Consider the following 21,822-nt stretch of genomic DNA (forward strand, 5'->3'; position numbering starts at 1 on the left):
ATATTATGTTTATAAAAATATCAAAGTTCACCAAGTTTAACCAATCCAGTCCTTTTGCGTAAATACAAGTTTTTTATGCAACAAAAGCTTATTTTTACAAGCTTTGCATTTGATAAATTGTACCTAAATTGACAGTGTCTGAAAATTCATTAAAAAATTATTATTCAAAGATGATACAATTCTATTTTAGATTAGTACAAATGAGTAATGATTAGTATTGTTATTGTCAATGTAACTGCAGCACTCAGTTATCTATCTATGAATGCTCTAAATTCTATCTTCGCATAAAATTTCCATCAACCAAATAAAAATTAAAGTAGATTAGGTTAGGCTTTTTTTCCTTGACTGTATTTCATTTTTTTCTACAAAGATCTGCTCTATTCTGAGTTATCTAATAAGGGCAGTTGGCTTTGAATTCTGCCTATGCTAACAAGCCAGATGTACAACATGGTTGCCAGCAGTAAATAACATTCCCAACTCTGCATCATAGTATCTTAAAGGGCTCACCCATTACCAACCCCTTTTGGAGTCTAAAAGGTGCTTATGGCTTTGATCCCATTCTGAGAGCATCTTTGGCTTGTCTGTCCATTAGTTGGCTGACACTCAGTGCTGACTAAACTTCAAAATACAATGCCCTTGTCCATTGTTCCACGCCACTAGGTCTTTTTGAGGATTTTGTTTTTGTTGTTGTACATGCATGGTCCGTAGCTTCAAGAGTACTGATTTGAAGCAACTGTAGTTCAAAGGAAAATACTATTTCAGAACAGAGACACAAATAGCCAAGATAAAGATACAAACATTCACGCTCACACACCTCGCGGCAATTTAGAGTGTACAATCAGCCTACCATGCATATTTTTGGAATGTACCAGGAGAAAACCCACACAGGCCCAGAGATAACATGCAAACTCCACACAGATGGACTGACCTGGATTTGAACCCAGGACCCCAGAGCTGTGAGGCCGACACACTAACCACTCAAGCATGGGTGAAATGTTTAAATGAAATTTCTTTACATTAGTCACAGTCATCATGGATTGCCAGGTAAAATACATGTGCACATAGACAAAGTTGCTTGTACTATTTTCATTTATTCATTCATTTTATGTACAACCTATCCTCACAAGGTTCACAGGAGTACATCTTCCTATCCCATCCAACTATGGGCAGTTGGTAGGGGATACCCTGAATAGGTTGCGGTAGATTTTCTTACTGAAAAAAAAATGGCAAATGCATGTTGACAAGCTACTATGCTTCTGAGAGAGAGTCTTTTGGGGACTAGGATTACAATAGAGAATTCAGGAAGTCAAGTTTATTTACTTAGCCCTTAATCATCAAAAGAACAGGAACAGAACTCTGTACCTGTTGTGAAACAAAGAATCAACTCGCATTGTCGGATTGTGTTTCTATAGCAGACCCAGTGTCTTTAATTTTTGTATAGTACCAAGTGTTAAAGCTTGATTTCAACCATTGGTCATCATTTTTTTTCTCTCTTTTGTCTTAGAAGCGCATCAACAGTACACTTGGATAGGGATCTTGCTTTGACAAATACAACTCCACAATATCCAGCACGTGAGTAAACTAGAATCTCTACAACTACTACTGGCCATTATAATTTTTTTGATTTACATTTTTCCTTTACAACATGACTACAGCATGTGGCCTCAAACTCCAAAGCCCCGATCTTTACAGAGTGAGAAACTGCCTCCCATACAAGTATAAATCATGGAAATCGTACAACTGGAGAATAGGGCAAAGGTGTGTGCACATCTCATAAATTTAGTTCTCTATCTATTCACATGACCATAACTCAACAGACAGAAAACTTCAACTCCCTGTGTGTTCTTTGTAATCACCCCTCCCCTTTCCCACCACAAACATTTTTTTTTGTCAGCAGTAGACAAAATTTGCATGTGTCTTTGTGTGTCAGGGGGGTTGAACAGGAAGAGATAGGACACAAATTGGTGACCAGTTCAGTTTCAAATTATTTACTATGCATCATGCCAATTTAAACAATTTCGTATTCATTTAATTGACATGTCTCCTCATAAGGAACACTGCACTGTCAGCCCCAAGTGCACAACTCTAACAGCTTAGTGGGTGAAGCATATTCTGTCAGAACGGGGCAAAAAATATTGGCCCTCAAATTTTGCTGACAATCAAGATGCACACAATGATGAACTATAACTCAAACATATCTGTTGTGGCATGTGCTAAAAGGTACATGCCAGTGTCCAAAAATGCATTTTAGTAGATTTGTATGAAATGCTGTTACAATAAATGGTAAAACACAAATTATAAATTTGAAAAAGGCATTTTAAAATGAGGGAATCACTGTTCTAATTAAACCAGAATTAAACTGACATGACTGCAATTGGGTGTCGACCAACTCAGGGTGTATCCCGCCAATTTCCCAGAGCTTACTGGGAAAGGCTCCAACATCCCCGTGACCCTTGGGTGGATAGACGGCATGGTTTAATTGAATTAAACTGACATGGTCATTCTTTATTTTTGTTTTCTACTATGAGACACAGCCTGGTGGATTAGTGGTTAGCCCATCCGCTTCACAATTCTGGGGTCCTGCGTTTGATCCCGGGTGTGTGTAGAGGAAACTTTCTACTCTGTGTCAATATTTTACATGAATACCATTATTTTTCTCTCTGGGCTTGCGTGAAGTTTCTCCGGGTACCCTAATTTCCTCCCACATTCCAAAAACATGCATGGTAGGCTCGTTGAACACTCTAAACTGCCCCTAGGTATGAGTGTGAGCGTGCCGTGCGATTGGGTGGCCACCAATTCAGAGTGTCTCCCGCCTTGTGCCCGAAGTTAGCTGAGATGGGCTTCAGTATCACCCGCAACCCTTGTGAGGATAAGCAGTTCAGAAAATGAATGAATGAATGTTACAAGAAAATATTCCTTGAGTCAAACATCAATATCATGGTTGTCAAATGTCAAGGGCATATCATAACATATAGAGTTTACAGAATGGTAAGGACTGCACCCACGTGTAATCTCTCATCTAGAAACTAAAGCCATTATTATTGGCAAATATTGTGTTTCACACATGCATTTGTTTTTAATATTTCTGAAATACTCAGTAAAATGTATTTACAATGTCTCAGGTATTAGGGTCAAAGTGTGATCCTGTTGAGGGGCAAATTATGTTATATTAAATATGATTTTATATTCATCCCCTTTGTTCAGTCCCATAAACAGAATTGTGTTATATTGTAGATGTTCGTCTTTGGAAATATTAAATGAGGTTCAATTACCGGACATATGTATATTGTCATAATGTCATGTTGTAAGGGAGTGATTCCCACCCCCAAAATAGAAGCACAGGCCTTTCCTTCAAACATGTAGCTGAGGAACTGGAATTTGTCAGGGTACACAATGATTAGATGAATCTATAATATATCATTTGATGTTCCCTTTTTGCACGTTTGCTCATGAATGTGTGCGTTTGTGTGAATGTGTCTAAATCACTGCTTATCCCAGACAGATTAAACATCTGAAATGGATCTGTGATCAGCCATGCTGTAATCTTCTGCATGTTAGCTGTCAACATTTCATCTCTGATGCCAGTAGACAGGAAGGGAATTTATATTAAGCAGCAATATTGAAGCAAACTTGACTCACCATTTGGAAATGTCAAGCACACCAGGCATTACACTGCCTAAACAGATTAACCATCTCTTTAATTAGGAATTAATTCAATTTCAAATTAATCAACTGTGCTACCGAAGGATTGACCTGATTGGGTGGGGGCACTACTGCCTTCAATATTTTCCTTGCAGCCCTTCCAATGACTGTAAATTGATCTCATTGTTTATCAAGTAACAAACCGTGTAGTAATTAATTATTTGACCTCTTTCCCCGAAAGGTCAGGATTAAACAGGATTATTCCAGAATGTAGGGGAAAGTTAAAGATACATAGACCAGATGCACAGGGAGAAAGTGATGAGAGTTGAAGCGATTGGAAGTGGGCCAATCTTAATAAGATGTTAAGTTAATTAAAAAAAGAGTTTAGCAAGACAGTCCTTATGTTGCAAACTGTAATAAAAAGACTGTTGCAAGCTGTATTAATTATGATTTAATACTAAATGAAATAATGTTGAAGGGCCAAATTCCACCCATCCGTACCACCCATCCTCAAAAGGGTTGCGGGGGTTGCTGGAGCCTAACCCAGCTGTCTGCGGGCAAAAGGGATACTACAACCTAGACTGGTTGCCAGTCAGTCGTAGGGCACACACAGAGACAAACAACCATCCGCACTCCCAATCATACCGCCACCAGCGAGAATCGAGCCAGCACCTGCCCGCACCTAAGTCAGGCGAGTGAACCTCTACACCACGAAGTGGCGGGCCAAATACCAATATTAAATTTAAAAAAAACAGAGATGGAAAAAAAAAATAGAGTGAGAAAATAATAATTTTAAGAGGGAAAAACTGTATGTTGAGTTGAAATTGTCAACATAATTGATGGTACAGATAGCAATGAGTAGCTGGAAAAGTCAATGGAATAACAATTAAAACACCAATTACCACTAATTAAGTCAAATAGAAACATGATTGAGCATAAAAATACTTTCAGACTGGCAATGTTTCACAGAAGTTAAGACAGTAAAGGATTAAACATCACACATCTATTGTTCATGACATCATCCAAAAATTTAGAGAATCTGGAAAAAAATCTTGACGCATAAGGCGGCCCAGCAGCTTGAGTGGTTAGCTCGTCAGCTTCACAGTTCTGGGGTCCTGGGTTCAAATTCAGGACGTTCCACCTGTGTGGAGTTTGCATGTTCTCCCCGGGCCTGTGTGGGTTTTCTCCGGGTACTCTGGTTTCCTCCCACATTCCAAAGACATGCATGGTAGGCTGATTGGACACTGTGAGTATGAATGGTTTTCCGTCTGCTTGTCCCCTGCAATCGGCTGGCCACCGATAAAGAGTGTCCGCCGCCTCTGGCCCGAAGTCAGCTGGGATAGGCTCCAGCACCCCCCGCGACCCTAGTGAGGATAAAGCGGTTCAGAAAATAAACGAATATGGCTATAGGTGAAAAAGCATACACACTGCTTGTTATATTCAGCCCCTTACAGTCCCACTTTCACTTCAGGGGATAATGAATTCTGTAAATTAGACTACCCATTCAGTACTCATAGGTTTGTGTTTTTGGTGTTTTGTGTTGATTTAGTCTTGAAAAAAAGTCAAGACTAAATCAATACAAAACTACTTGTTTTGATTGTCTTTTGTTTTCACCTGTTGTTGCCCCCCCCCCCCTATGTGTCTCAGCCTTTTTGCTGCCCATCTATTCTCAATGTCTTGTGTATTTAAGTCCCCTTTGTTTGTTCGCTTCTTGTAGCGTCCTTTTGAATGCCATATCAGTGTTCGGTGTGCATCTCAGGTATATTTCATTCTGAAGCTTTTGGTTCAGTTTTGTTATTTTAGACTCCCTGCTTTTGTTTGCTTTTTGTTTTTGGTCTCTTTAATTGAAGCTTTTCTCATCATGGCTTGCTTCACCTCACCAAACCATGCTTGCTCTGACGTTGTCGCAAAAAGGAGAAGAAAAAAAAGAGGAGAGAATTCAGCATTTATCTAAGTGAATAAATCATTAGTTTATGTGAAAATGAGAAAAGGAGCTGGAGGGAGTGGAGCATGAAGTTCATACACAAGGTAAAGACAAATGGGAACTAAGTGAGGGAGCGGAAGAGGGCAAAAGCAGTGAATTAAAACAATATAGAGTAGACTGTCGAGAGGTAGCACGTGGAGAGAAGGTATAAAAAGAGGAAGCGGTGACCTATGTCTGACTGGGCCATAGCACCTTGAAAGGGAGCTTTATGGACCACACAAAATCAGTGTCAAGGCTTTTGTCCATGTGCACAGAGCAACAACAATTTTCAGCTATGTGGAAACACACACACATACCCACACACTTTTTGCATTGTATTGAGATAGAGTGGCATATTCAAACTCAAGCATTTTGTCACAATAAAAATATATTCCTTTTGGCACCCACTTATGTATACAGATTCAAAGATGTGTTAAACCCAAGGCAGGTATATCTGATGCATGAGATATGAACAAATAGATCTTGCTGCATTTCTGCACCAAAATCCATGCAGGAATACTGCTGGTTCTGAAACCAAGTCTGACACTGTCTGACACACCTATTACAGCACATATCAGCACCACTTCCTGTATGCAGTAAAAGCTAAATGAACACATTTAACAAGAACCCATATTATGAATGCATATGTTTTTTTTCTCAAGGAAGACAATGAAACAAAAGACAATAGTCATCCTTTGAACAACTCAATGCTTATAAGATGTTATCTCATCCACTCTCGTATCAAACAAAAAGACAGACATATGTTTAAGGTTCATGTTAGTGTTTGTCTTGTACAGGCCAACAAATACCACAGAGAATTGGGCATTAAAAAATGTAATGACAAGGGATGTGGCTCATGAAGATAGTATGAGCACAGCAAACCTGTTCAAGCTATGACCAAGAAATTCAAGTTATTGTTCGAGCCATAATCAACTAATAGTTGCTAGCCAAATTTGCGTTGATTATAACCGTGTTATTAAATATATCTACAACGCAGAATCATGTCATATTTTGACAGTTGCACAGTGAGGGTTATGGATGTAACATTTTGAGCCAATACTGGTCTGGGAAGAATAAATTAAAGTGTGTATTTGACTGAGAGTTGAGCAGATGTGCCATGGCTTTAACTTGTAATCCGATCCGTGGTGGTACCATGTGCCACTCACTCATAAGGGTTCATGTTACAGAATATAGGTTAAACTCAAAGGCAGATGAATATCCTTTCCTTCGCAATTGTCAATCAACTCATTGCACTCGTATCTGTATAATTCAATAAGCACTGCCCTTCATCTATAATGTCCCAAACTTGAATGAGACTTCAGTTATACATCTATGCAGATTTAAAGATGAGCAATAAATAGCTAATAAGTTCATTTAAATTTAATTCTGACATCCATGCTCATAATACTGTATGTAATCATCAGGTTTGAATAAATTATAAGGTATAGTGAGCCAGTGTGTTTGAAAAGGCTCACAGTGGCTTCCGTATGCAGCAATGGGTCCAATTATTCATTCATGGTTGAATTTTTAGTTTGTCTGGCAGGAGATGACACAGAAAATTCGTAAAAGACAAAGAAATTGTGATAGAAATATCCATGTAAAATATTCTCCCTTGTAATTGTTTTGTTTCTGCTATTTATGGAGGGGTGTGAGGACAGCGTGGTTGGGAGCAGTCGGACATGAGGAGTGAGGTTGCAACAACCTCACTTTAATAACTAAAACTTATTCACAAAACAACAAAGCTTTAAATACAAACTAACAACTAAGACAAATGATCCAAACCTAAAATGGAAAGCACGGGACTTGAGTGTAAGAGAATTACAGGAATGAAGAGGGAAGGGTAGAAACAGGCATGAACACCAGGCGATCCAACATGAACTCAAAATTACACAGGGTTTAAATAGACAGACATGGGTTGACGAGACAATGAAAAAAACTAGAGTCATGGAGCAAGAGAGACACCAGGTGCTGGGGAATAGCGGGTGAACCACAAGGACAGGTCACATGGGGGAAAAACCCTAGGCCTGGAGCCTGTTATGATCGCGCTGCATTGTCGTGGCGCGATCGGGAATGGATTCATACCCAGGCGCGGGGAAGTAGGATTTGACGAGGAATTAGCTTCAAAACAACATCTTTAATAAATCAAAAGGGCTCTACAAATCAACAAAGGCTTGGAACCAAAACGGGAGCATGCAGGAATATGCAGCAGCATGCACGACACATGCCGGAATGATCCGACAATGATACTAGGACTCATTGATGTTTAAATACCAAAACAGTAAGTAATCAGTAGATTGACCGCAGCCGCTCTGCCCTGGACAAATGGGCCGCTCCTGACAGAGCCCGAAGTCAGCTGGAATAGTCTCCAGCACCCTCCATGACCCTTGTGAGGATAAGCGGTACAGAAAATGAATGCATGAATACTTATCAATGAAAATCAACAACAACACATTAATTGCATAGCTTTGGGCAGCCAGGTAGAGGAGTTGGCACGTGACGTCGGCCTCGCAGTTCTGGGGTCGAGGGTTTGATTTCAGGTCGGTCCTCACTGTGCGGGGTTTGCATCTTGTCCCTGGGCTTTTGTGGGTTTCGTTTCCTCTCACGACCCAAATACTTTCAAGGTAGGCTGGATAAGCACTTTAAATTGCCCTTTGCTATGAGTGTGAGCGTGAATGGTTGTCCATTTCCTTGCGTCCTGAGATCGACTGGCCACCGATTCAGGATTTCCCCCGCCTGGTGCCTGTAGTTGGCTGGGGTGGGCTCCAGCAAACTCTGCGACCCTTGTGAGGATAAGCGGTTTGGAAGATGAATGAATGATTGCATAGTTTTGAGACGCAGTTCAAAGCCATAGAACATTGATTTTCACCACAATGTCATCCATGTACGAATGCCCACCACCCATAATCATAATCAGCATACTATCACGGCTTCCTAGATTAAATTGGCAGCGTTGACTGTGGGAAGGAGTAATAAGGGATCATGTTCTTATCGCTATGTGGGTGGATTATGGTTCATCGCTGGACATGAGACAACTCTATTAAACGGTTAGCAAGCACTGAATTCAGTTCAAGTGTATGTAGAGGTAATACCATGTCATTGTGTGAAGCAGGTCCTAACCTTTAATAATGCTAGGTAATTTGGTGAAGACAAATTTAATGGGAATTTGGAAAAAATATTAATTTCAACCTCGATGAATTATTACATTGCGATTAAATGGCCGGTCCAAGTTATCCCATGCTGTTCACCATGTAATCTCGGCTTGGTTGCACTCTAATGAGGACAAGTGGGTGGATAACTATAAGGACTGATTATAAAATGCAAAAGAAAACAATTATGCATTTCAAAACTCTTACTGTACACAAACACACAGAAACTTGTGAGTTTAAAAAAATATTGTATAGACATAGGAAGGAATATTCAAAGTCCTAGGCCGGTTACACATCTATCCAAGAATGCACAAATAAAAGTCATGTGGAGTAGTTTGAGGTCTGTATATTTCATAGGAAACATTGTCTGGTGAATATTGCATCACGACTTGTCAGCACACATTAAAATCAATGTGTTCCTCTTCCCACAATAAACCATGGATAGCTCCCCTCCAGATAGTTTTATCAAGGAAAATACACAAAGTACTCACTGTTGTGTGTCTGCTGTGATGGATTAAAAAAACAAGGCTTGAGTCATATGCTGATGGTCAACTCGGCAAAAACTCATTAAGCAGCAATATGATTTTATAGATATTGCTTCAGACCAGTGTCTTACCTGAACAAGTTCAGCAAATGGAAGTTTATGCACAAGTTTGAATTTTGGGTAAACATGAACCAAAAGTGGGGTATTTTGATATTAAGAAACATTTTATTATGACGCTAATGAGTGGATAATGGACATAATTCCATTTTCAGTGCCAAATTTCATTGATAAAATTCACTGAGAAAATCCGGCTATCCACACGAGCCGATACTTTATGATAACGAGTGTCAGTAACAGCTGATGTGTGCTTGGAAGAGAGAAAAAAAGGTAATGGTGTATTTTTGAGTGTTCGCAGATAAAGGATTTAACGATGAACTTGATTTCCAATTTCCCAAAAATGTTCGCAACTATCTTTCTCTTTATTCATTTGTTTTTATGTACTGTTTATGTTGCGGGCGGTACTGAAGCCTACCACAGTTAATAAAGGGCACCAGGTGGAGGACACCCTGAATTGGTGGCCACCCATTCGCAGGGGACAGGAGACCGACACCATTGACGGTCACACTCATACCTAAGTAAAGTGTCCAATCAGTCTACTATGTATGTTTTTGGGATGTATAAAGAAACCAGGGTGTGCAATGAAAACTTGAGAGCATGCTAATTACATCCAGGAAGGTCCAAACATGGAATTAAACCCTCGATCTCAGAACTGTGAGGCTGACTCGCTAACCACCAACGGTTCATTTAATCATGTAAATGTCTTCCTTTCATTTCATTTATTCATGTCAACATTTCAATGATTGTTTTCTATTGTAATTACCTGTAATAATATGAAAGACTTAACAGCAGCATAGCTTAAACTAATAAAAAAAAACTTTGTTGGTCCTGTAGCTCTCCAAATTCATATATTTAGTTTAAGATAGATTTTGGGTTGAATTCTAAATAATTATTTCATGTGCGTTAAAATACCTACTATTGTTCTCTTCGTGAGCGATGTTTAGGTAGAACATCACTATTTATCAGTGAGAGGAAAATAATTCCTAGTTAAGGGTAATTAACGTTATTTATCGACCGCTGTGGGAAAAAAAGAAGTATCTTTAAGGCAACAGAAGAAAGCACTTTAAGGAAAGATGGCGCCGATTTGATCATTTGGTTCATTCATTTATTCATTGAAACGCTTTATCCTCATTAGGGTCGCGGTGGGTGCTGGAGCCTATCCCAGCTGACTCTGGGCCAGAGGTGCGGGAAACCCTGAATCAGTGGTCAGCCGATCGCAGAGCACAAGGAGAAAGACGAGCATACACACTTAGACACATACCTCGGGGCAATTTAGAGTGTCCATTCAGTCTACCATGCATGTTTTTTGTAATGTGGCAGGAAACCAGAGTACCCAGGGGAAGCCTACGCAGGCCCAGGGAGAACATGCAAACGCCACACTGGTGGACCGACTCGGATTTCGACCGAATAACCCAAAGCTGTGAGCCCGATGCACTAAACACTTATCTGCCGGGCTGCCTTTGGCTCATTTGATTATCATTATTAATTCATTGTTCCTCCTTTCCACTTATCCTCATAAGGTGGGTTGATGCTTATTATAATTGAGCTAATTTGGGGTAATAAATCACTAGATTATTGATGATTTTTGCCAACCCACGCATCAAAAATCAGAAAATTAGAGAAATCACAAATATGTTTGTGACGGGACCACACATCTAATTACTTTTTGAATAATGTCACCAGATGACGGTTATATTAGATTAGATCCACACACATTTTCCAGATATTGATCAATCATTATGGCATTTTTGCAATTGTGTGTTATCTTTTATTACATTAAAGCTTTTCTTTCTGTTTTATGGGGTGAAAGAAAATCAGAAGTATTCCTCTTAGAAATCAAAGTAAGACATACACTTCCATGAACGTGTGTAGAATGTAGTAACTCAGAAGGCACTTTATAAACTACTATGTCTTGTTTACCACAGCAATGTTGCTAGATGCACAATCATGAATCGTTTTCTTTATGAAAAACAAAACAACAACAAAAAATGCACAAAAGACACATTTAATCCCATTTCACTGTCCACCAGGAAGTCAGAGTGAATAAATGGAAGTAATGTAAGCTCAGCCAGGTTTTTACATGTACAGTGCCTCAAATTACAATGGGAACAGCTGCGACGTTTCTGCCTCACGACTACGAAAACGTCTCTGGTCAAGCTCTACCGGTTGTGAATTTCTGCAACAATGAGACAGAGGAAATGGCGAGGGCTATGACAAGAACACGCAAATTTAGGCGCAATCACTCTGAAAACGTGTCACACTTGCACAGAAACGTGAAGCTTGCCCACCATGACTACCTCATCAGCCACTTGGGAAGTAAATGGTAGTTAACCTTTGTTTTTCATTGTTTTATAACAAAACAATCAAATTAAAATTACATGAGTTTGTCTTTTTCAGGAAAAGGGTCAATAAATATTTTATCTGTTCATGAAAATAGAAAGTCTGCACAGACATTGCTATCCTCGTCGAAAACAATGCTTTATTTCGAAAAGAAACCAGAATGTATTTATTTATTTTCGTATCGTGCTAATTCCTTTCCAGCCTGGGGGTATTGTGTCAACTTCACGCGGTCATGTCACACTGTCCAGAAAAAAATAGTGTTCTGTGTCATTCATTCATTTTCTGAAACACGTTATCCTCAAAAGCCCCATAGGGGGTGCTGGAGCCTATCGCAGCTGGCGTCAGGCACGTGGCAAGGGTACACCCTGAATTGGTGGCCAGCCAATCACAGGGTATGAGGAGACAGACAACCATGCACGTGCACACTCATATCTAGGAGCAATTTTGAGTATCCAATCCGCCTACCATGGGTAGGTACCATGACCCTATCACTAGGGTCGTGGGGGGTGCTTTAGCCTATCCCAGCTGACTTCGGGCCACTAGTGGGGTACACCCTGAATCGGTGGCCAGCCGATCGCTGGGCAGGAGTAGTCGTACAACCATTCATGGATGTTTTTGGAATATGGGAGGAAACAAGACTACCTGGAGAAAACCCACACAGGGCCCGGGAGAACATGCAAATTCCACACAAGTGGACCGACCTGGATTTGAACCCACGACTCCAGAAATTTGAGGCCGACGCGCTAACCAATCGGCCGTCAAGTCCTGTGTCAAGACTACATTTACATTCAACATGTCATAGACATTTATCAGGCAGTGAAATTTGTCAGGTTGATTAGTATGCTGGAGAATACACATTGCATTGTGAACAAAGCCAAACTGCAGGAGCCATCAAGTCTTGAGTTTCATTGCTATGGCAGCCAGCGTTTTTATTTTTCCATTTTGGTCACCTCAAGGGATTCCAAAAATGGTTAATATGTGTTGTGTACGGAACAATGGATTATATGTGTTGTGTAGGAAATTGCTATGACGCAGACATTGCCGATAAAAGCCTCCATTTGTCTCCTTGGGACCAGGCATTGAGCTGAATGGATTGAGTACATTTAAGTGGAACGGCCAGTATTCTGTTGTTTTGATGAAAATGTTTTACTGTAAACTGCAGGCTGATTTGAACAAGTAACAAATGATGTGAAAACAACAAGGCTTCAAGGCGTTCTTGGCCCTGGCGTTGCCAAAAGTACACCAGTAAAGAAATCCTGGTTTGAATATTTTCCGCTGATGAATTATTACTTTTTCAATTGCTAAGGTTCCTGTTGTGTAGAGTTGTCAGGGTTAAATGTTAGATATTTACCGTTCAGTAGAAACCTGTGCTCCAACGTCACTGGTGACCTTTGTGACTTCCTCTGACCCACTTTCAGCTTCTTTCTCCGACTCATCGCACAATAAAGTCAACGAGTCTCGACTAAGGATTTCTAATGTGCTATATTCCTTCTGCCGTAAACCTCGATTTTCATACTTCACTGGTTTCACTTATGGAGAGGCAATCCATCATTAAAAAAAATAAAAATGATTGCAAATTTTCAATTGTAATTTCAATGGTAGTTATCTTAGGACATACAAAGTGTTATATAAACACTAGAAACCACTATCTTTTTTTCACCTTTGAATCCTGTGGACATGGTTTTTAATGTTAAGTGTGTTTGTAATTTCAGAGTGGCTGTCAACATAACAGTTTGGCTGGCTAGATGGGTAGCTGCATTATGCATTGTAAAGAGATTTTCAAGCAAAAGCTTCTGATGGTTTATTATCTCTACATATGCTGCATCACTCAGCGTAAATATGCCATACTACAAATACTAGATACCTGCAGGTTCAGAGTCTGACCTAACTATGGACAAATAACGGTTTATTTTTCAATTATTTTCTCTTTTTTTAATAGTGGTTACAACTTACAGTAACCTATTATCCAGTGAACCTTATAGTCTGGAAAATACTGTACATTACATTAATATAAAGTTAAAATCATATCTGTTGATCACAGCCTTATTTTTAAATAAAGCTATTTTGCTGTTTGTGCAATGACAACAATAATGCCAGTCAATAATGAATGAATCAAGAATTTGTATCAGTGAAATGCAGTTAAACAATTTTGTTGGGTTAAAATATCCATATGCTGACATAGGGAGCTTTCTAAATTTAAAAGCTTTGCTAGACTAAAATAGGAAATTCAGTATTGTTATGTCAGTTTGGCAGTGATCCATGATCGCGGCCTGTACAGACACAAACACTCAAGTGCAGTAAATGCAAGTGAATGCATATGTGGACAGTCTCTATCACTCTATTAAATAGAACCTGGTGTTCAGGGACTATGTAATCAGGGCGTAAGGGGACCAATTGTGATGACCAAAGATGAGTGTGGTCATTAGAGTTGGCTGATGACACAGCCTCAGGGACCAAAGTAGGGATTACTATACTTTAGTGGCAGGGTATGAATCAGAAGTAATCAGTTGATAAAGAGCAGCAAGTGAAGGAAAGGGGATCATTGGATGATGAAGAGTTGATGGTTTAGGAGCAGGTAAAAACCAGGTGGGAAAAACTGAAAGTGTGAGTTAAAAATGGAAGTCAGAAGTGAGAAAATAAATAAGATATATTCATATAAAATGTAAAACAGTGCAATTACAAACATCTCCTTGTAAATCTAACGGGAGAGACAAACTCTCGCCCAAACCTGAGCTAGGCATTCACCCACAGAAACACAAAGATGCCAATAACGGCTAAAAACCATAAATTATTGGTCTGAGACAAACCAGTCCGATACCAGCTCTAACACTCAACTCTGTAATTGGTGCAATTAAACTGCAAGTCCACACAGAGACAAAACATCAACTGGAATCTGTTTTAAAATTATTTGTTTTCCAAAATGATACTACATTGATATTGGCTATCAAAAATGAAAATTTAAAGCTGACACACAGAGCCCTGTAAAATAAAACACGTTTTTAAAAAAATTAAAAAGTGAACTTCATACCAAAACGGGTAACAGGATGCCACTAAATAATCTCATTTAGTTTGACAGCGTATAAAATGAATATTACAGAATAAGAGTTGCCCTGGAGGTAGGAGTAGACTGATGTCTTTGTCAAATGGCCTGGCATGCTTAATGGGATGAGAAAAGGCTAATCTGATTCTATATCAGACAAGCGCTAGGGGCATCCCATTTACCCACCCACTGTGCTGCGAGCATTGACTTGAAGGCGCTTGCCTTGCTACATACTTGGATGGCAACTTTAGAAAAAGGTCCTTTGCAGAAATACTAAGAAAAAAGACAAGTGAAACAGTATTTTCGATGAAAAGACTGACTGCAAAAATAAAACGGCTTGTCCCCCAAGAGGATTTTTCTACTCCTACAAAGACTTTCTACCATTTCGACAAGTATTTAATATGTAACAGTTTGTTTTATAGAAACCCATTTCGCTTATCCTCACAAGGATCACATCGTTGCTGTAGCAGGAGCAGTAGGCAGGAGACGTCCTGATTTGGTTGCCAGCCAATCGCAGAGCACAATGAGATGAACAATCATACATGCTCACACTCATTCCAAGGGATAATTTCGATTGTTCAACCAGTCTAGCATGCATATTTTTGGGATGTGGGAGGAAACTGGACAACCTGGAGAAAACATATTTTGGGATGAAAAATGGAAATTAGCCTTTTATATTAGATTAGAACTTTATTTCATCCTGTATCCGGGAAATTTCCTTGGTTGCAGTAGCGAGACAGTAGCAAGCACAGACACAGAAGACATTGTAGACCTAGGTAAAAAAAAACTGGAGCCACACACAGGAAGTCCACAAGGTGGCGACCTTCTGCAGACTGAGACTGAGGTTAAATATGCAGAATCACTCTATAATCTATAATCTGTAATAATGTCTATAACATTACATTTTTAAATGTATAAATTTATTAATAAGTATTGTTCCTTTGTTAAATAAATCAAACACAAACTCAAACCCACACAGGGAGAACATGCAAATTCCGCACAAGAAGGCCAGAATCTACCGGAACATTACTAATATTTATGTAAATAAAATTAGATTTCTAATTATTATTCATTCATTCATTTTCTGAACCGCTTGTCCCCAGAAAGGTCACGGGGGTGATGGAGCCTGGTGGGGGACACCCTGAATCGGTGGCCAGCCAATCACAGCGCACAAGGAGATGGACAACCATTCATGCTCACACTCATACCTAGGGGCAATTTAGAGTGTTCAATAAGCCTACCAAGCTTGTTTTTGAAAGGTTTGTGCCTATTTTGTTAAACTTTAATATACTCGTGATTTTTGGCATGCTTCATTTGTTAAGCATGATTATATTAAATTGGAATACAAATTATTCATCTCTGAATCTGTGTTGGCATTGATCTTCATTGGTTTGCCGTTTCACAACAAAGAGGGTAGTCCAATCAATGATGTGACTCCACATCCACTTTAAATATGGTGGTACACAACAGGGAGAAACTTTTGGCAAATACAAAACACAAATTATAACACCAGTTTTTCGTTTGACAACCAGAGCTAAACTTTAAATGTACTGATTTGCAGATCTCTTACATTTACGACTACCGACTCTACGAGCAAGCATAATTATTGACAAAGTAATCATTTATCATCTGAAATCAAAACCAGAACTTTTTGCTAGTACACTTTTGGCGACACCATCTGGGGCCAACAACACTGGCCAAAGCTTTGTTGCTTTGGTCCCCATATCATTGTATTCTAGGATAGCTAAGTTAGCACACATGATAAACATCTTACACCATTATATTTGACTGCAGTTTAGCCCGAAAAACAATCATTGACCATTTGTCATTTGTTTAAAGCAGTCTTCAGTCAAACATTTGGGGAAAAAGGTTTATACTGGCAGTGTTTGTGTTGTACCAATTTCCTACACATTCATTCATTCATTTTCTGAACCGCTTTATACTCACTAGGGTTGTGGGGGGTGCTGGAGCCTATCCCAGCTGACTTCGGGCCAGAGGTGGACAGACAACCATTCACCCTCACACTCATACCTTGGGGCAATTTTAGAGTGTCCAATCAGCCTACCATGCATATTTTTGGAATGTGGGAGGAAACCAGAGTACCTGGAGAAAACCCACGCAGGCCAAGCGAGAACATGGAAACTACACATGGGTGGAGCGACCTGGATTTGAACCCAGGACCGCAGAGCTGTGAGGCCAAGGTGCTAACCAATCAAGCCGCCGGGCCACCCAATTTCCTACACTTCACGTGTTAACCATTTTCTGGTAAAAAAAAAAAAAAAGGAATATCTTGAAATAAAAACTAAAACACTGGCCGCCAAAGTAATGAAACCAAATGAAAGAGGATGCAATGTGGGAAGAACAGAAGATGCAAATGACATCAATAGCTAGCTACTCTGGCTTTGTGACCCAGAGCAAAATGGGATTAAAAGAATTTGTTAGTCTTTTTTTGATTTACTTTACAAAACAAAGGAATATGGTTTGTGACTCAGCAAAGTTCACTCTATTGAATTCAGTAAATTACCTGCTTAGGTGAAAGAGTGACTTTCATTCATTCATTTTCTGTACTGCTTATTCTCACAAGGATCGCGGGGTGTGCTGGAGCCTATCCCAGATTACTTCTGGCACCAGGCCTGGGTTTTTTCCCCGTGTGACCTGTCCTTCTGGTTGCCCATTGAGGGTACTCGGCTGTTTGGCCGCCGGACTTTTGGTCGCCGGACTTTTGGTCGCCGGACGTTTGGTCGCCCGGAAGGTTATTGATAATTACCATTTAAAATTGTTGCTCAAATTCCCTAAATACAAAATGCGAATTATTATTTAGTCATACTTAATGCCCTATTAATTATTAGGCTAAAGAAAAGCTCCAAGTTTCCCATACTTTTATTGTGTTTTGTTGGAGAACTTGTTAAGAAGCTAAGGGGATAACTCATGCACATACAAACTCTTATACACTCACACGTCCGCTCAGTGAAACTGCTCATGGCCATTGTTGGCTTTTATTGATGCGTAGACCGTGTTGTTTTACCTTGTTTTGTCGCCATACTTTTGGTCGCCGGACGTTTGGTCGCCGGTTGTTTGGGTCCGGGTGACCAAACGTCCGCGACCAAACGTCCGGCGACCAAAAGTCAGACGACCAAAAGTCCGGCAACCAAACGGCCGGTCACGCCCATTGAGATCACCTGCCATTCTCCCCGCCGTACCTTCGCCTGGCCCTACACAACGGACACTCATAATAAACAGAAAGCTCCCCGTCTGGCTTGTGTGTGTTTGCCTGCTTCAGTGTACGTAAAAAAAAGGCACCCCCCTCATTTCATCAGATTATATTTTCACGACACTATGAGAAGATGTAGAAGTAACACTGATATAACAGCATAGAGCAAATCAGTTGGTTTTCCATTAATGTTTATGAATTTTGATTTTGTAGAAGATATAAAAGTATAAATTAAGAAAAAAATTCAGGATGAACACCAGGATATTTTTTCATCAAAATGTACAATTATCATTCATTCATTAAAATTCAACGCTACTTCTCCTGGTCAGGGCGTGGAGTTCTGGAGCCTATTTCGGCTGACTTTGGGCGAAAGACTGGTCACCAGTCAATCGCAGGCCACACATGGAGACAGAAAACCATTTGCACTCACAATCACACTGCCACCATGTGGGAATTGATCCCATGTTTGCCCGCAGTCACATCCCATGGTTAAATTGACAAGACATAAAAATTGCTAAACGTTGTTGTCCACCCTGCTGAAGGTGGTAAAACCTTTTATATAGTAAAAAATAAATAACACAACTTTGACATTTCATTATAGTATTGTTTTTCATGAGAATCTTCCACCTACATAATGTTCTTATTACTGCATACATGTTATTTTCCTGGTGTGTAAAAGATAACAGCAATTGATTGATATTGCGGCAGCCAATTAAGTGACAAGGACTTGCTTCTTAAAGCTGACAACCGCTCAAAGCGTAGCATGCGTAGGAGAAAAATCCTAGGCTTACAGTGGAGCACAATCATTTGAAGGCGCATACATACATTGACATGTAAATTGAATGTAAATGAATACGAAAATACAGCATCAAACAAAAAAGGTTTTTTTTATTGTGCACAAATCTATATGTTCCTATATCAGTCTTTTGGACGTTGTTCCTCCTTCAGTTTCCACTTTTTAGCTCAGGCAACCCACTAAATTCATTTGTCACCATATTTACCATAGTCCAGAGCATACTCTATATTCCCAAGAGTATTTCACATAAAGCCCTTTTGAATCGACAAATAGTCTACCTTCTGGTTAGTACTACAATTTTTGTTTAAGCATGAAAGTTACTTAAAGGTAATCACCCTGCGCCTGAAATTTTGACATTCTAATACAGAGCCGTAAAAGGTTCTACAATAGGAATCAATACTTGAAGCAAGAGAAACCCATTACCAAGGTAAATATTCAATCAGAAGTTATAAAAAGCTGGACAAGCTTGTCAAATTCCCCTGTCATATTCATATCTCTCATGTCTCTGCTAAAAGCTACATGTCAATATCTCCAGGAATGTTCTTTTTTCTTTATCTGACCAAGTGCATCAGATGGGAAAATTAATTAAATGCATCTTGGGATACGCTCATCTAAGCACCTGGCGATCCTCGGTGTACAGTGGACACACTAGGTTACGCCGAAGCCCTCAGAATACTGCCTTAGCTATCATCCTATTTTTAAAGCAACATGACAGGATAAAACAACTTAAAAATAGCTATTAAAAAATAATAGTACTAATCAGATATGCAATATAAGAAAAACATTTTTTTCCATGGCTATGTTAAGAATGAGCATGCAAACCACTTTCAAGGGGGAAACTTGATGATGGATTAACAGTAATTGGATTCAAATGAAACACTCAAAGTATTCAAACTAAAACTTTTTTGGGGACATGTGGATGAATGTGACACCGGAAACCAGAAAAACAGTCCCCTCTCTACAAAGTCTGAAGGTGCTGACCTCCAGAGAGATGAGTTAACACACGTTAAGTGGCCATCTCTCCCCTCCAAATGCCACAGGGATTCGTACCACCTCCTTATACTAAAGACCAGCATTTAATGCCAACCGAGCTCCGCTGCAGGCCAAAGCTCCACTATCAACCACTCCACGAAAGTGTACGCACCACAAACACATTCAAAGATAAACTTACATGTTGTTGGCAGAGCTCCCCTCACGCAGAAAACGTTGCAGAAAATCCACAAAGCTGTCCACGGTAACAATGTCATCCCTCCAACCGGACGGCGCATCTTCGCGGTCGGCGTGGAAGCCGCTGACAAGAGCAAGAGCGTAAAAACACTGAGAAGAAACGACAGCAGAGACACTCAGTTTGTCCGTCCCGCTGGCTTGGCAGTTGAAGAGAAGGAGGAGAGGACTGAGGCTGCGCTGCAATGTCTGCCTCCCTCTATTTCTTTCTCCGATGAGTGCAATCTACAATGGAACGATGTAAATATGATCAAGGGGATACAGGAATGTGACGCCACAAGCTTCGAGGAAGCATGTCAGCGCGCAACTGATAGCGGCGCTCCAGTGAACTGTCCGCGGTGCTGAACTTATCTCCTTCTCCCTCCCTCTCTTCCGTTCCCCCTCATATACCTCGGCTTCCAGCCACACAGTGCCCCCCTCCTTCTGTGAGCAGTGGTAGCGAGTTAACACACACATCTTCAATTCTGTCATCCTCTCATTTGAGAAGGGAAGAAACGACATGGCATATAAATACTGTATTATAAAAATAAGTAGTATTTGGATTAATTTTATTGTTTGTAAATACTAAAGGACATTTCATAAAGTACAGCTATACCATTTATTTGTGTTTGCTGTGGTGGGGCAGAAATTATATTATATTAAATTAACAAGAAAGAAAAAGCAATTCAAAACAAAGAAAATATCAATCAAATGTTTTGTTTTGGTTCAATAAATAATCCCCATTCATTGGCTTTGCCATTCATTAACAGTATTCAAATGTATTGCATTTTATATTACCTTTTTCCCCTGCAAAGTAGCTCAATCATATATATATATATATATATATATATATATATATATATATATATATATATATATATATATATATGTATATGGCGTATATGTATATCTAATATATTCCATAAAATGCAAATAAAAACGTTTTTTATGTAGTTCATATACGTATATATACATATATTCATACATATATGTATTGTTATAAGGGCGGTCCAGCAGCTTGTGGTTTGCACGTCGGCCTCACAGCTCTGGGACCCTGGCTTCAAATCCAGGTCGGTCCACCTTTGTGGACTTTGCATGTTCTCTTGCATGTTCTCCCAGGGCCTGCGTGTGTTTTCTCTGGGCACTCCGGTTTACTCCCATGTTCCAAAGACATGCATGGTAGGCTCATTGGACACTCTAGATTGCCCCTAAGTATGAATATGAGAGTGAATGGTTGTCCGTCTCCTCGTGCCCTGGCCCGAAGTCAGCTGGGATAGGCTCTAGCACCCCTTGCGACCCTAGTGACGATAAAGTGGTTCAGAAAATGAATGAATGAATGAATGAATGTACTGTATATTTGCAGTGGTGTGTAATACTGACACATTTAGTCTTGACAAAATATTTATTCGGTTGCACTTCAGTAAGGTTTGGAGAAAATGTACTTAAAAAGTAGTTTTGCCATGCCATAGTTATATTACGCGACTTTGGGTGACAACGTACATTATAATTACTTTATTTGTGCCAGAGATGCCCAAAGGTGCTTTACCAGTTTCAACAACGTGACATAAATAACTTGTGACTCCATAATACCAACCAGATGTAGCAATACATTCACATGACCACATGCATTTAAATCCTATGATCAGAAGGGTGTGATCAATCACGTTGTGTCTTTAAAGCACTGTAAAACGTTCAGTCAACATTTGATTAAAAAAAATGTGGATTCAAACTGTCTCCCACTTTATATTTGGCATCAAGAGCTAACGGAAAACTTTAAATATGGACGGATTAATACATTTTCTAACATCAAACTAAAACGATTGTGTGCACATCTTAGAGCACACATGCTCATCCACGGGTCGGAAGATTGATTATTTTGG

General features: G+C 39.7%; 1 protein-coding gene and 1 long non-coding RNA gene across 3 annotated transcripts in view; one reads left to right on the forward strand and one right to left on the reverse strand.

Annotated features, from left to right (window-relative positions):
• cntnap2a (contactin associated protein 2a) overlaps positions 1-20,304 on the reverse strand; it is a 306,440-nt gene extending 286,136 nt beyond the window's left edge. For both annotated transcript variants that reach the window (XM_077624212.1, XM_077624211.1), the window contains exon 1: positions 19,911-20,304. In XM_077624212.1, the coding sequence (XP_077480338.1) occupies positions 19,911-20,007 (97 nt within the window). In that variant the 5' untranslated portion in view covers positions 20,008-20,304. The remainder of the gene's footprint in view (positions 1-19,910) is intronic.
• On the forward strand, positions 1,407-15,970 carry LOC144091680 (uncharacterized). Its single transcript, XR_013305811.1, has 3 exons — positions 1,407-1,572; positions 1,656-1,758; positions 15,836-15,970. It is a non-coding gene; the product is annotated as an uncharacterized LOC144091680 (long non-coding RNA).
• Positions 20,305-21,822: the final 1,518 nt, after the last annotated feature.

Source organism: Stigmatopora argus, chromosome 17, assembly GCF_051989625.1.
Source record: "Stigmatopora argus isolate UIUO_Sarg chromosome 17, RoL_Sarg_1.0, whole genome shotgun sequence".
Lineage (NCBI taxonomy): Eukaryota > Metazoa > Chordata > Actinopteri > Syngnathiformes > Syngnathidae > Stigmatopora > Stigmatopora argus.